This window comes from Periplaneta americana, chromosome 7 (genome assembly GCF_040183065.1).
Source record: "Periplaneta americana isolate PAMFEO1 chromosome 7, P.americana_PAMFEO1_priV1, whole genome shotgun sequence".
Classification (NCBI taxonomy): domain Eukaryota; kingdom Metazoa; phylum Arthropoda; class Insecta; order Blattodea; family Blattidae; genus Periplaneta; species Periplaneta americana.
In genome coordinates, this window is record NC_091123.1 from 149564332 (window position 1) to 149580099 (window position 15768).

The 15768-nt window shown below is 36.6% G+C and overlaps 1 protein-coding gene across 1 annotated transcript in view; it reads left to right on the forward strand.

Moving 5' to 3' along the window:
* LOC138703580 (carbonic anhydrase 2-like) overlaps positions 1–15768 on the forward strand; it is a 160119-nt gene that overhangs the window by 117299 nt on the left and 27052 nt on the right. The window contains exon 4 of the mRNA XM_069831567.1: positions 15597–15764. Coding sequence (XP_069687668.1) covers positions 15597–15764 — 168 coding nt within the window. The remainder of the gene's footprint in view (positions 1–15596; positions 15765–15768) is intronic.

The window sequence follows — 15768 nt, forward strand, 5'->3', positions numbered from 1 at the left end:
GATGAATTTTTTTTTTTTGTGTATTTATGCATGCCATATCTACAATATGATGCAAAATCACTTCTCTACCTTTGATAGACTGTCTGATAAAAAATAAATTCATTTAAAAATGGTCAAATATCTTCTAACACAAAGTGAAAAAAATATATATATTATTTATTGAGGAATGTAATGTAAACATGAGTTTCAGCAATAAAATAAAAGAGGGAAAACATGAAAAAGTTAACAAGTTTATGAGTTATGAGGCAAACGCTTCATCATTGCACAGTGAACCGCCATCATTTTTTTAATTTTGAAAAAGAAAATGTAAATCGTAAATTTTTTTTCATATATCAGGACAGTGTTTTAGACATACCAATTTTCATTATTGTACAAGATACAGTAATGGAGGAAAAAAAAATGTTGAATATTTCCAAAAATTTTACTGCTGTAAGCTGTACCTAACCCCTTAACAAAACGGCCTGTCTCGTCGTTACTCTTGAAACGGGAAAGTCAATAAGTCTGACATCGTATTATTCATCCATGGCAATGTCTTCAAGTGCAGTTCGTTTACACGTCTGAACCGCGCGGTATAAATTTGCAAACTTCGCATTTCTAACGACCAAGAGTCGATCCATTCTTTTTGCCGCGATGTGTAGGCTACATACACAGTGGAACTCTGCCGTAGAAGAGTTGCAGACCGGTGTGAAGGCCCTGCGACTAGTTCCTTTCCTTTTTTTTTTTTCACGAATAAAAATTGAAAGGCGTTGGAATAAATATGAATGACCAGTCAGATAGACATTTGACTGTGTGACACGACGTCTGATCAAGTGATTGTTAATTTCCACACTCGCTGCCCCAGATCACGCGACAAATGCAGTACGTGTGTGGGTGCGATTTCGTATTCGTGCAGACAATGACCTCTGGGTACATGAAGAATGCAAATACGAGCGATACCGGCTGTCTGTTATATAAAATATTATGACTCAATAAATTATAACCATTGCTGTCCTTGGTCTCTATATAGTGGGCATATTGTGCGTACTGACACTTACTGGGAAGAAGGAATAACATGAGGGAAATAGCCAGAATTACGGTTTACTAACGTCCAACGGATGCAAACACCGTTCTCGGTGGTTACCATTCATATTTCTACATCCAATCCGAACCAAACAATGGATTTTGACGTAGAACTATGCCTTCTTCTTCACTAGATATGGGTGTTACTTGGGAGTTGACCGTCACATAAAAATGCAACAGCCCTTTTTTCTTTGTTTTACCTCTGATCTCCTTGTATTCCCCTTATCCTCTTTGTCTTCCCCTTTTTATTCAAGTCTCCTTTGTTCTCTTTGCAGTCTTTTTTTTTTCTTATTTTCAAACTGTTCTGACTGTATTCCCCTTCTTCTCCTAGTTTTCCCTTGTTCTCCTCATGTTCCTCTTATTCTCCTTGTATTCCAAATGTTCTCCTTGTATTCATCTTATTCTTGTATTCCATTGCTCTCATTGTCCTTCACTTGTTCTTCTATTCTCATTGTCCTCCTTGCATTCTCCTCGTACTCCATGTCTTCCCCTTGTTGTTTTCCTTGTATTACCTATTTTAGATTGTCTTCCCCTTGTTCTCTTCGTATTCCCATTGTTTCCATTGTCTTATTCTCATAGTCTTCCCCTTGTTGTCATTTTCCGAGATTTTGTAATGCATTTCACAAACGTGTATTGTACAACCATTTTTGCAGATCATATTTTTAAAATTGCAAATACAACATATTTTGCGTTGAAAATTTAGAGCAATGTTATTCCAAAGCCTTCACAAAACTGCACTCTAATGGTAACTAAGTAACAATAAGTGCACTGTAATGAGTCTATTTTAGTTTAGTTTTATATTTATGAAGAATGGTTTCCCTAGCAACAAATTTCTGTGTGGGAATAACTTTCAAAGCCTAACAACAATAGCTGTAACTACAACAAAAAACACGATCATGCAAAAAAAATAATAACTGAAGTTTTAGCTGAATTAACAAAACAAAATTGTTCATTTTTAAACAGGATTGAATTTAGTCCATCTACTAATTGAGCAACGGCTTCATCTTGATTTACTCCTTCGAAAAATGTTTACAACGAACTCTATACAAAGAATACATTACATATTTGTACTAAATTACAAGTTACCTGTTGTGTTCAAATGCTTGAGCGTATTAGCTTGTTGGGACGCAAATGTAAGCCCAAGTAGGCTTTACAACTTCCAACTTCGTTCGTCATAGGCTGATGATTGTGTTCCCCAGACACACTAATCACTTTTGAATACGCTCTACCAATATAAATCACCGCTTCACAATTTCCGTTGTTGCAAGAAAACTTCACTTGTATACATTTAAGTTTACTAAGTTTGGAGTTCTCACAGACAATGCACACGTAGCCTCGTCTTCTACATAAAACGTGGTCTATACGAAAATTCATCGTGGTTCCATTTAACTGCTGTCTGTGAAAGGACGATATAGGCTCTAATGTTGTTGTTATGCTTATTTAGAGACGTCCCTGATAGACTAGTATCTTCTGATGTCTGTCTGGGATATTATAATCTTAGCACAGTCTAATCCGTGTGATGCATATTCTTTCTCGCTACACCAGATGTCTCTATGGTACATTTCGTTGCTTCATTTTGCATTTAGTAGCGTGTCGGTGAAGGGCTTTCAGAATTGCCGGTTTATGTGTGTATGTGAATAAATACTTTATGTTTAATGGAAAGTACGTTTTTAATGACGACAATTACTCACAAAATAACATCGTAGTTTATTCCTGCGTTTTGTTGCATTCAAGTACAGGTCATTTGTTATCTCGTGAAACCAAATGGTTGCGTGTCGTAGCATATGAGCGTATTCCGAATCTCACCGGTGAGCAATCCGATGGCATCACGGTGTTCCGAATTCCACCGATGACGTCAATGATGCTCCACCGGTGTCGCACCGGTGCCATCAACTTGCAGAGATGGTGGCAGTCTCCATCAGCCGCCATCAGTGAATCTGATTGGTTCTTGTATAGGGCGGGAATTAGCAGACGAATAACATCGTGCACTGTTGTGTCATGGCGGTGTGTTCTGCTTTAGTTCTGCTGTATTGTTTGTAATGAGCACAACGTAAAAACATTATGAGCGTATTCCGAATCTCACCGGTGAGCAATCCGATGGCATCACGGTCTTCCGAATTCCACCTATGACGTCATTGATGCTCCACCGGTGTCGCACCGGTGCCATCAACTTGCAGTGGTGGTGGCAGTCTCCATCAGCCGCCATCAGTGAATCTGATTGGTTGTTCTATAGGGCGGGAATTAGCAGACGAATAACATCGTGCACTGTTGTGTCATGGCAGTGTGTTCTGCTTTAGTTCTGCTGTATTGTTTGTAATGAGCACAATGTAAAAACATTATGAGCGTATTCCGAATCTCACCGGTGAGCAATCCGATGGCATCACGGTCTTCCGAATTCCACCTATGACGTCATTGATGCTCCACCGGTGTCGCACCGGTGCCATCAACTTGCAGTGGTGGTGGCAGTCTCCATCAGCCGCCATCAGTGAATCTGATTGGTTGTTCTATAGGGCGGGAATTAGCAGACGAATAACATCGTGCACTGTTGTGTCATGGCAGTGTGTTCTGCTTTAGTTCTGCTGTATTGTTTGTAATGAGCACAATGTAAAAACATTATGAGCGTATTCCGAATCTCACCGGTGAGCAATCCGATGGCATCACGGTCTTCCGAATTCCACCTATGACGTCATTGATGCTCCACCGGTGTCGCACCGGTGCCATCAACTTGCAGTGGTGGTGGCAGTCTCCATCAGCCGCCATCAGTGAATCTGATTGGTTGTTCTATAGGGCGGGAATTAGCAGACGAATAACATCGTGCACTGTTGTGTCATGGCGGTGTGTTCTGCTGTATTGTTTATAATGAGCACAACGTAGAAACAATATATTAATGGCTTATGAGCGAACATGTCAACGGACCAGTTATTACTACTGGTTCAAGAAATAAATTGTTTATGCTATCTTTTCTTTGAACGAGATGGGAGTACGAAAATTTTGCTAGCGTAGCACAGACAACAACTTGTACAGCCGCCATGACAGCCATCGATCCTTCCAGCAGTTGTGTTCCTTATTTCGCTGCAACGTGACGTCATTGATGCCACCGGACCGGTGAGATTCGGAATACGCTGATATACGTAGTAAGAACCTTGTGATGGGGATAAGTGAGCTCGCCTGCTACGAACAGGAGCGTATCGAGAGAGGGATGTTTCTCACTCCACATTCTTCTTCCCCTGACGTGCAGATAATATGTTTCACGAGATACCGAATGGCCTATAGAATATGATTTATGTCTCCATATCTCCCGCATTCACAATTAGGATTTTCTTTTTTTCCAGTCTTATAAAATAAATTGTATATTATAGTTATGAAACTATATGGTTTCAAATCAGACTTAAATTTGTATAAGTAGTAAAATAGTCCCCACTACGTTCAATGCAAGTGTTCCTGTTATACTATGTTGAAAAGTGATGAAGTGTTTGTAGTCTTATTGTACAGTAATAATAATAATCCGTGGCGCTACAGCCCGTGAAGGGCCTAGACCGACCAGCCGGCTGCTGGCCTCACGCCCACATGGCGAAGCAGAGGTGGACGATCATCCAACCAGAATGGAGGTATCGTGTGGTTAGCACGATGAACACTCCAGCCGTTATAGCTGGTATTCGCAACCGGATTTCGCTACCTATCGTAGCTCCCCAAGTGCATCACGATGCTGGGTGGGCACCGGTCCCATACACCGGCCGAAATTTCATGAGAAAATTTCTTCCCCCATGAGGAATCGAACTAGCGCGCATTCCGTAACGCGAGTCCTAGGCGTATTGTACAGTAATGGCAAAAAAAAAAAAACCGGACCGGACCTTATAGCTGATACAAAAGAATCCTGTGCTGTGTATTGTGTTAAACTGTGGTAATTTCAATATGGATAGTTAAGCCAGAGGTATGTACTGCTATTTAATGTAAAAATACGCAGTTATCTTTGCCGAATAGAGGTGGAAATGTAATATTGATACTAGATGAAAATAAAACTCTCAAAGTTTTTTCGTCTGCAAGTTTGAGGCTCTGAAGGAAACAAAAAACGGTAAGAATCGAACAAATGCAATAAATTTCATTGTTACAATTAATTATACAAGATGGATGTGTTTTGTGACTAGCAAAATTTGAATCTGTGACTCTGAAATCAGCTACAAGGGTCGGACTGATTTTTTTGCCACTCCTGTACATATTCAATTAATAAAACAATTATTAAGGTTACTTTTTGATTCTCCCTCGTATATATATGGGAGAAACACGAACACCATTAGGCTATAGTGGATATAACGGTATAAGTAAACCGGAGAGGGGTATGGACCCATTCTGAGGCGAACAATTATTGTATTGGCAATGAAACTTCTAAGTAGATTATACTTTATGATAATTATATACTGGTACTGCTTTGAATCCCGGCCTGTATTTTGCCATAGTGTTTAGCTTGTTTACGTAGTTATATATTCCTGCCATTGTGCGTCCCATTCTGTGAATATCTCTATGAAAAGTTGTTTATAATAGGATGCAGGTAGAAGGAGGGACGCTATAACACAAAATATGTACTACTATCGTACCAAATTGACTTGACAAAACGCTATCGAAATGTGATACCAATATTGACGTGACATTTTTCCAACTCTAGCTCAGGTAACAGAAGGGAACACAAACGCACTGTGTTTTTCAAATACAGGGACATCATTTTATTTTTACTTCAATTTTTATTGTACCTGAGTTTTTGAATGTACTTCACTCCCACCCCTTCTACTAATGAAGTTCCAACTCCACACAGAACCAAGACCGCAGATAGTAAGCAGTACTGAGTTACTGAGTATAGTACGTTCCAGAAATATGTTCGCGTTTTCCAGTGACGAAAGAGCTTTCAATATTGAATCATATTTTCGCACAGGCACTGTCCGTTTGCCTACGTCGCATCCCGATTTCCCCCACCTGCTTCTGCTCGCCCCTCTGTAAAAGCTGGGCTGTCTTAGTTCTTTTCTGAAAACATTAATTTCTCTTAGGAATTGGGCGTTTACGTAATATTATACAACTGTTTAACTTAACTTAAATAAAAGGGCCTCGTTAAGTAATTAACTGTCACGTGATTTCCTCCCTTTCTACAATCCTGCGGCATAACCACTTGGACGGACAGTAGATAGCATGTCTGAGTAATTTTATATTTTCGGGTCGGGCAGAAGTGAAGATTGAATTAACAGTACGTAGAGTAGGTATAGAATTATTTCAACATGAGTTACTAGTACGAAGGACGAAACTGGCAATTGGAATTAGATGCAATAGTCTATAGTGCGATAATATGCACAAAAGAACTGAAGCCTGTATCGAAATGAACGGCCACCATTTTGAAAATTGTGTTTAAATATCCATATTATGATTATTTTTCAATTTAACTTCTTTCTCTATATTGTACGCTAATGTGCTGTAGGCAGTATAATATACACCGCATAATGAATACGTTCGCATGGATAACTCACTTCGTGAGTAAAAACACTTATTCTTAATACAGTACTGTACTTTGATTAAAGAAAAACCTAATGAAAATTATCAAACTCAAAATCGCGATATTTCCTAGTTTACGTAAATGGATGAACTACTTTTCTTCCTTCCTATACCTAGTAGAGTGATTTGTGTTTCACGCCAGTATTATCGAACTCCAGTCTTAGAGGGGGGAGCAAGCGGTGTTTCCGGTTCTCTAAAGGTATGGACAGGTTAATATTAAAAATGTTAGTAAAAATAAAATCATGTCCCTGTACAAACAACTCTACCGTCCCAGCCACTCAAAGCGATGTTAACGTCAAGTACCTCGCCATGCAGCAAAACCTCTTCTAGAATATTTGACGGAATGGAAAAATGTTGACGTAATGATGTAGATGTCTAATGCAGGAAAACGGGAGAACCCCGATAAAACACCCAACTGCTACCTTGTCCGCCAGAAGAGCCATATGGATTCTTAATGAAAAATTACAGGTTTGACTTGGACTGAATCCGGATAGCCTGCGTGACGGACAGAATGTCTAACTACTCAGCCACCGCAGGGGATAGTTTTCACTGTTCTAGAAGGCCGTATGCGATGATATTCTTCAATTGGCACAAATAACAAAGATAAATAATTTGTCCAAAGATTGGGAATGAGTGAGACTTCCAGGAAATCATAATGCTTATGTAATATAGTAAAATAAGGTTTAAAGTACTTTAAAGTGACGAACTCAGAGCTCTCTATACTTGCTATGCCTGTCACACAACCAGAATAGATTCAAACAGTTACGGAGGCTTTCGCTTGTATAGGAAACGCTATTCTTTTTACGAGCATTCGGGAGTCATTTCCGACAACTTACACATAAAGCTACTTATTGTACTGTACAAAAAATTGTGCAACTAGTTTCCATGACAACAACTTTCTTTCAGAAGGAAGAACAAAAAATTCTAAAACTCGTAGAAATGAATAATAATGATAGAATGTGAAGGATACATTCCACTTACACCGTGGCTGACATGCTGCGTTTCTGGTTACAAATTAAACGGAGTTTTGTTCGATTCCCGGTAAGGAGACAGAAACTCATAGCCTATCTCTACTACGGAGACTGTATGTGTGTCCCTTTGTCTTGTATTTTGTCCTGTGTTGTCTTATTTATTTATTATTTATTTACTTGTTTATTTATTTATTTATTCATTCATTCACTCATTCATTCATTTATTTATTTATCTACTTATTTATTTACTTATTTATTTATTTACTTACTTATTGACTTATTTATTTACTTACTAGCCGTACCCGTGCGCTCCGCTGCACCTGTTAGAAATAAATATAAAGTAATTACATAATTAAAATAGGACGTTTGATCCAGGGAACAACTTTTACAACAGCGCAAGATAATCTGCTTCGCTCATTACCCAATTTTTTTTTCATTGCATTTATTGCATATATATTTTATGTATTTTAACACGATTCAATTGAGCATAGTTAAAATTTGAATTATAAAATAATGGATTGCTAAGCTAACGTATTATTACTGCATACTAAATCAATACACTCTCGTTGTTCGTTAATTCTCTGAGATTAAAATGAGTGTACATAAATATTATTTTAAGAAATACAGAAAACGAATGTACAAAATAGCCTATCAAATTTTCTGTGCATAAGAAGCTATTTTAATTTTACCTGTCCTCGACTTACTCAGACGTTACTGTAATAACATTATAGCATTATGTCCATCTAGAGAAATTACACTTTCCAATGGTGAAATAATAATTAATTATACAAATCGGTTAATTTAGCTTCTGATATTACTTCATGCAAACACAGAAACATTGTCTGTAGGCTATGTTTAATAGCTTTCGATTGTTGCTGTCCAAGGCCCCTTATATACGAAGTCATTTGTTTTTTAATTCATTACACGGCCTTAGATGGCAGTTATTTTAATTTTAAAACTCATTTATCTCATTAAATATCAGTCCTATCAAAATTTTTCAAGGAATAAAACGTATCGCAAATTATTTTTAAAGAAACTTTTGTTATGTAACATTTTTCACAAAAATCAATAATAAGCGAGATATTTCGATTTATTTAATTTAGGCCCCCTTATAACCCCCCCTTTTAAATAATGTATTTTGAATGCCATATAGCCTAAAATCTAAGTTACAACGAACTTAATTTATATTCAAATTTTCATATAAATCGGTTCAGCCATTATCACGTGAAAAGGTAACAAACATACAGACAGACATACAAACAAAAATTTCAAAAAAGCGATTTTCGGTTTCAGGGTGCTTAATTATATATGTTAGGACCAATTATTTTTGGAAAATCGAAAATTGCCAGAAAAATTTCGGCTACAGATTTATTATTAGTATAGATTTATTTACTTATTTATTTACTTACTTATTTATTTACTTATTTATTCGCTCACTAATTTATTTATTTTTTATTTAATTATTTATTATTATTTTAACCCAAGAAAATTTAATTATATAAAATACACAATATAATTGCTCTTAGTACAGTAATTTTAATAATACATGGAACATTTATTAGGGGAGACATCCTGTGATGGTCCAGACATTAAACAAATTATACAACAATCTTAAAATATTATATGTGTATCTTTTTCTTTTCAATCTTAGAAGTGACGGTGCAGATGGGTCATTTCCTGTAATTTGGCGAATAGGAGGATTTTCATAATGATCGATTGAACCATGTAGTCTTATGTAGCTTTTACGAAGGATTGTTTTCACCTCCGGAAATCCTAAATCAGAATGCAGGGTGGTGTTTCGCTCATACAATGCACTGAATGGTTTGTATGTTCTTAATTTGACTTTGAGAAGCACAACTCCGTATTCGTGTTTTTTTTAGTTGGTTATTTAACGACGCTGTATCAACTACTAGGTTATTTAGCGTCGATGATATTGGTGATAGCGAGATGGTATTTGGCGAGATGAGACCGAGGATTTGCCATAGATTACCTGGCATTCACCTTACGGTTGGGGAAAACCTCGGAAAAAACCCAACTAGGTAATCAGCCCAAGCGGGGATCGAACCCGCGCCCGAGCGCAACTTCCGACCGGCAGGCAAACGCCTTAGCCGACTGAGCCACGCCGGTGGCTTGTTGTTGTTGTTTTCTTGTTTAGTCAAGTGCCCGAAAATAGGTCTGAATCTCACAAATGATACCAAGAAGGCACCACTTATGAGGCGACTAGGCCAGGAGATAATGGGGTAGGATGGCCAGTTACTTTCCCCCCATTGCATACATCGTCGACTATAATCTTTCCGTTGTAAGAAAAATCCTAATATGAACAATAGCACGTGACTGAAGTGAGACTTCATTGGCCGCTGTTTGGCGCCTTAGATTCTCAGTACGTGTTCCCGCCTACTGTTGTACATTCTGTTTCATGTTAAACATTTCCCGTTACTCGTCAAGTAGGCCTAACCTCTCTACTATGCATTCATTTACTTAGGAAACATTTACTTTATAATTACTCTAATTAAACTCACATAACTTATTATATACATTTAAGACTGTTTGTTTTTCTCCGCTTTTGAGAAGGTTTCTACTCTTATGTTTAATATCCACCGAGGATGCAGAAGCCATACTTCAGTACCACGTGCTTACGTAAACAACTACGAGCTCAAGTGACGCCAGCTTGTTACAAGAACAGACTACCTCGGTATTACTGTTGGTATTCATTCGCGTTCAAAGTACATAACAAAATATAAAAGTAGCTTTTCTTTTCCATATCGTTTTACTTATGAGTGAAGTTATATGTTTAATTGTATTTAACAACTAGAATTCAATTTTTTATTTTCAAATAATACAAGATGATAGTTTCCAAATACGGACTATATTTTCCTGCGTCATGTGAGTGTTTCGACTGGGAGCCAGTCACGGGTATGACAGCCATACAAACATTAAACAGCAGTATTGCCAGATGGATCTCATTAATGAAGTATAATTACATAATCCTTTATATTGCATTGCTAGTGATGATTTATAGTGCATTATGTGTCTGTAGTTTTTAAACTATTTCAGAAATGTGATATTGCCCTGTTAGTTTGATATCAACAGTGAGGCCGTGATATCTAACAGATTAATATTCTGAAGCAGAGACTACTTCCAATGTTATTGGGAGATAGAACACATTCTTCTTATAAGTAAAGCTGACAATTATTTTAGATTTCAGAAGGTTCATGATAATTCTCCATTCGTTGCAGTAAATATACGTTTCTTCACAAAAATCTTCAAGTTGCATAGCTGCCAATTTATTTACTAAAGTATTTGATCATTTTACAAGCTTATTTCTTCTGGGTTCTTGTGCAAGGAATGCCATTGCTGTATATTTTGAGAAGGTAATTTTCGTATCGAAAACATTCGATATATTGTATTACAAGAAAATTATTGTTCGTAACTTATTTTCAGAAACAGTGCCGTACCGCGTGGAAAACACCAGCACTAGGGGCACACCTTCCCCATTACGTACACGCAACAATCAATTTGGTTTCTGATTAGACACAGGCCTGGTAATAACACACTGCAAGATCAGATAAGGTCAGCACGAGCGAGGTTGGCAGCCTTGTCGAACAATAACTCATGCCCCGCTATCAATCAACGCCCCTCCTCCTTTTCTAGAGCATCTAGAGGACGGAAGCTGATCCGTGAAGGATATCCGGGTTGGACGCCGCGGCATCATGTTACAGTTGTCTTCCAGATCGCGATATTGACCCCCCTGACCTGAGAGAGGGAAAGCTTAAGTCGGACAGTTGTCGGAAGTGCGGCCTCCGCTTGAAATGTTAAAAGTGTGTAAGTTTCTGAAGAAAACTTGCGACTTTTCACTTTCACTACTTTCAGAGTACAGAAAAAAAATTATGTGAAATGCCGAGCACTTTAGAACTGAATCGTTAGCAGTTCTAAACTTGTCTTGGTTCAAATCAGGTCGACTAAGTGAAGCGATTTGGAGAAATGAGCGTTGTACACTAGCCTTCATTAGTATTCCCGAGAGAAATTTGTATCTTTTCCAAGAACTTTAGGAAATATGATGGGTAAAAAAGTACTATCTTAGATTAATTTTAAAAATAAATATAAATGCAATTTGTATGAAATTTTAGAATATATTTTTTATTTTAGTTAAATTAATCATACACTTTTATTTTAAAACATTAATAAGAATAATACAATAAGGACCGACTTCATCAAAAGTTTTAACTTCAATTGTTGCTTAAAAATATTTGTAATCGACCATACTATAATACGCTAAGTACATATGACGTAACTGTATCTTAATAACATACACTAAAGTATTGCTATTCATTATGTTATTGCAACTATCCATTTCCAACTAAGCTCATGGGATATTGATTAATATCGTACGCGCAACAATCCGAAAGCCTTGAAAGCAGCAATGCAAAATAAAATAAATTTTGTTCATGTTAATTTTAACATTCTAATAAATTGAGTTCATTTTTTGTGTTTTAATATGTTTTGCTTCGAGGTTAAAATCTCCAAACCAAAGTCCTGCAAAAAATCAATAAATAATGCGCAAAAGTGCTCCCCGTGCCTGCCATCTGTTGCACTAATCGGGAACACGCTGAAAAAACACTCATAGTCACTGTTTCATTATCAGTAAAGTAGCAAGATAAGATAAAACTCAGAACTTAGACATTTAATTATGGTCGAACAAAAAGTCGTATGCATATTGCCTATAACAGTAATTAAGACACTCGTATGAAAATTATGAAACTCAATTAATAAACATACTCGCGTCTTAATTAATATCATTATAGCTCGTTGCATAATGTACTATATTAATTGACACTTAAATGGGACAATGAATTTCACAAACACAAATTCAGCTTTAAGCTCTTATTAAACTGCATTTAAATTAATTGATCAATATTTGGTAATTTAATTAATCCTACATTAACGACGATAATTTTATCGTGGCAAGGAGAATGGCGGACTTCATATTTGAAGGCTATGATTTATATAATTTCCAAAAGAGAAAATTATTTTAATACAACAGGCGAAAATGTAAATGGGTTTAGGCTAAGGAAAATATCAGTATAGGATATCTTGGATAATATAAAAAGTGATTTAGAATTTCGAACTGATAATAATCACAATCATTCTTTATTTTCATAAGCACGAAGTCATATGAACATATCTAGTCAAATGTACAAATATTTTTTAGTCAAATACAATAATTAAGTTAAAATGTTATATTTACAGAAGTATTATAAAATGTCTTAAATTGAAAAAATAATATTAAAGAAATTACCCCCAAACTAAATTCAGCATGTTTTACTATTAGATCTATGCAAGAGATAGTAAATATCAATACCTTAAAAACAATATACTTTACATACTTTCACTCGGTAATGAGTTTTGGAATAATATTCTGGGGAAATTCTACAGATAGTAACAGTATATTCCTACTACAAAAAAGAGTAATTAGAATAATAGTAGGTACCAAATCTAGAGAGTCGTGTAGGACTATTTTCAAAACACTACAAATAATGCTCATGGCTTGTCAGTATATTTTTTCATTAATAATCTTCCTCGTATGTAATCGTGAAAGCTTTGTAACCAATTCAAATACGCATAAATACGCGTCAAAAAATGACTTTCATACTCCGTCGGCAAGTCTATCGTGCTATCAAAAAGGAGTGCGTTATATGGCAGTAAAAATTTTTAATAGCCTCCCTATCGATATAAAAAATGAAATTCTAAACATAAGATTATTTAGGACCAAATTAAAGAAGTACCTAATTTCTCACGCCTTCTATTCTGTAGGTGAATTCATGATATTCAACAACGCTTCATGAAATTGATATTAAAATTTGTGTTGTACTAGTAGACTATATTGTAAAGCTCTTCTGTATATATTCAATTAGACTGTGACTATAAATTAAGACTTTATAGTAATATTAAGTTTTTGACTTGTTCCATATTCTAGCTGTGAAGCAATGTGTGAATACCGTGGAATGTTAATAAATACAATACAAAAGGAACTTTGTGCGAGTCACTGATATAATACTGTCTTAAAAATGTTTACACTGACAGAGTGGGCCACTGACAGAGTGGTAGTCTGTTGCACAGGTTAATGGCAGAATTTTTGTACCAGTTATTACTTTTGAATAACGTAGCATATGGCATATATACATAGTGTTCTGCCAAAAGGCAGGTCTTTCACTGCAAACCCAACATTCTCCACTCTTTCCTATTTTCTACCATCCCCTTAGTCTCCTCATACGATCCATATATCTCAATGTTGTCTATCAACCGATATATTCTTCTACTCCGAACTCTTCTCCCGTTCACCATTCCTTCCATTGCATCCTTCAGTAGGCAGTTTCTTCCTAGCCAACCAATTCCTTTTTTCTGTTCGTGATCAGTTTCAGCATCTTTCTTTCTTCACCCACTCTTTCCAACACAGCTTCATTTCTAATTCTGTCTGTCCATTTCACACGCTCCATTCTTCTCCATATCCACATTTCAAATGCTTCTATTCGCTTCTCTTCACTTCGTCGTATGTCCATGTTTCTGATCCATACAAAGCCACACTCCACACAAAGCACTTCACTAGTCTCTTCAATATCATATTTGAAGGCACTGGAATAGCGCAAATCCATTGTCTTTCCATTTTGCTTGTTGCATGAAACAGAGTACACTCAATATACTTCCGAACTGCACCTGTATTTCAGTGTTGCTTGGGTAAAGGGAGATAAGTCATAAAAATGAGTTTGGAGATTAATGAAAATTAAACTTCGGATCCTCATTGCAAATAATTTTCTACATAAATAAAACACATCAACTGCTAGTATTATTTTGATTTTTTTCACACCAACGTGTATAATTTAACTTGTGTGTTCATCTGGAGAATAAAATTCCATCCGCACAAAAAATGACATCCCTCTTTACCCGAACACCACAGATTTTTTGTACCGTTAAACATACAGGCACGTGTCACTGAAGATCATTGCTTCCCTGTCTGTTGAGTCAGTCTATCAAACAGCGTCAGATTGTCTTTAAGAACTGAGCTTCTACACATGATTTTGTGCAAACATGTCAAGGACCTATTGCTATTTCTCTCCATATACGCCTTATGACTAGTCTTCTCCTCTGTCTTTTAACTGATGCATTTAGTATAGATTCCAGGCGTTTCCCTGGTTCTAGATAACTTCTCTGTTTCCTATGTCCTGTGTGTTGTCTACACTCTTGTATTTCCTTGCATCTGCTTTCATATTGTTTTAGATTATTTTAATATAAAGTATTTTGAGATCGAGTTTCTGAAAAATTACTCCTCCTCGCTCTCTTCTTTACCTCCATTTCTCATGCCATTTTATTATTGTGATACAGTAAATTATCTCACTATAAAGGTCAATGCCTACATTGACTAGGCACATGGCCTTCGAAATTATTATTTTACTGTGATTCAGAAGGTCATGATGACTTAATTGGGAATTAAATTAATTGACTTTATTTTAAATGCGTTGTGGTTTGATGAAATGCAAACGAATTAAATATGATTTAACTTGCGTAACTCCTGGTTGAGTGTTAGAGAAGGTCGTATGGCCTTAACTCTGCCAGGTTAAATAAATTATTATTATTATTATTATTATTATTATTATTATTATTATTATTATTATTATTTAAGTTAAATTGCAATTATTTAATTGTGTATTAGTAACATGTTGGAGAAATCAGTCCTAAAAGAGTAAACTTACTGCACTCTACAGTATATGCTATACCGCAGGGTTCTTTTTATTATCATTGTCACAATCGACATATTGTAGTCCTCACATCTCGCTGGTCGACATGAATTACTACCTGATTTATAGGAAGACCTGCTTCCCACATTCCTACGATGCGTCCACGAGTAACTTCAGAGTATGTAAAAGAAGAAGGAACAACGGAGATCAAAGATGAACACCGTGATGATGATTAATGGAGAAATGATGAAGAGAAAGCAAGGAAATCATGAGTACGTCGTTATTCGAACATTTTTGCCTACAGGTCCGGACGTGTGGCCCCTGGACTACCCGCAGTGCGGGGGATCGAAGCAGTCCCCCATCAACCTGGAGTCGAACGACATGTACCGGCTGGTGGTGCCCGAGCAGCTGCAGTGGCACGGCTACTGGACCAGGCCTCGCAACCTGACACTGGTCAACAACGGGCACACCAGTGA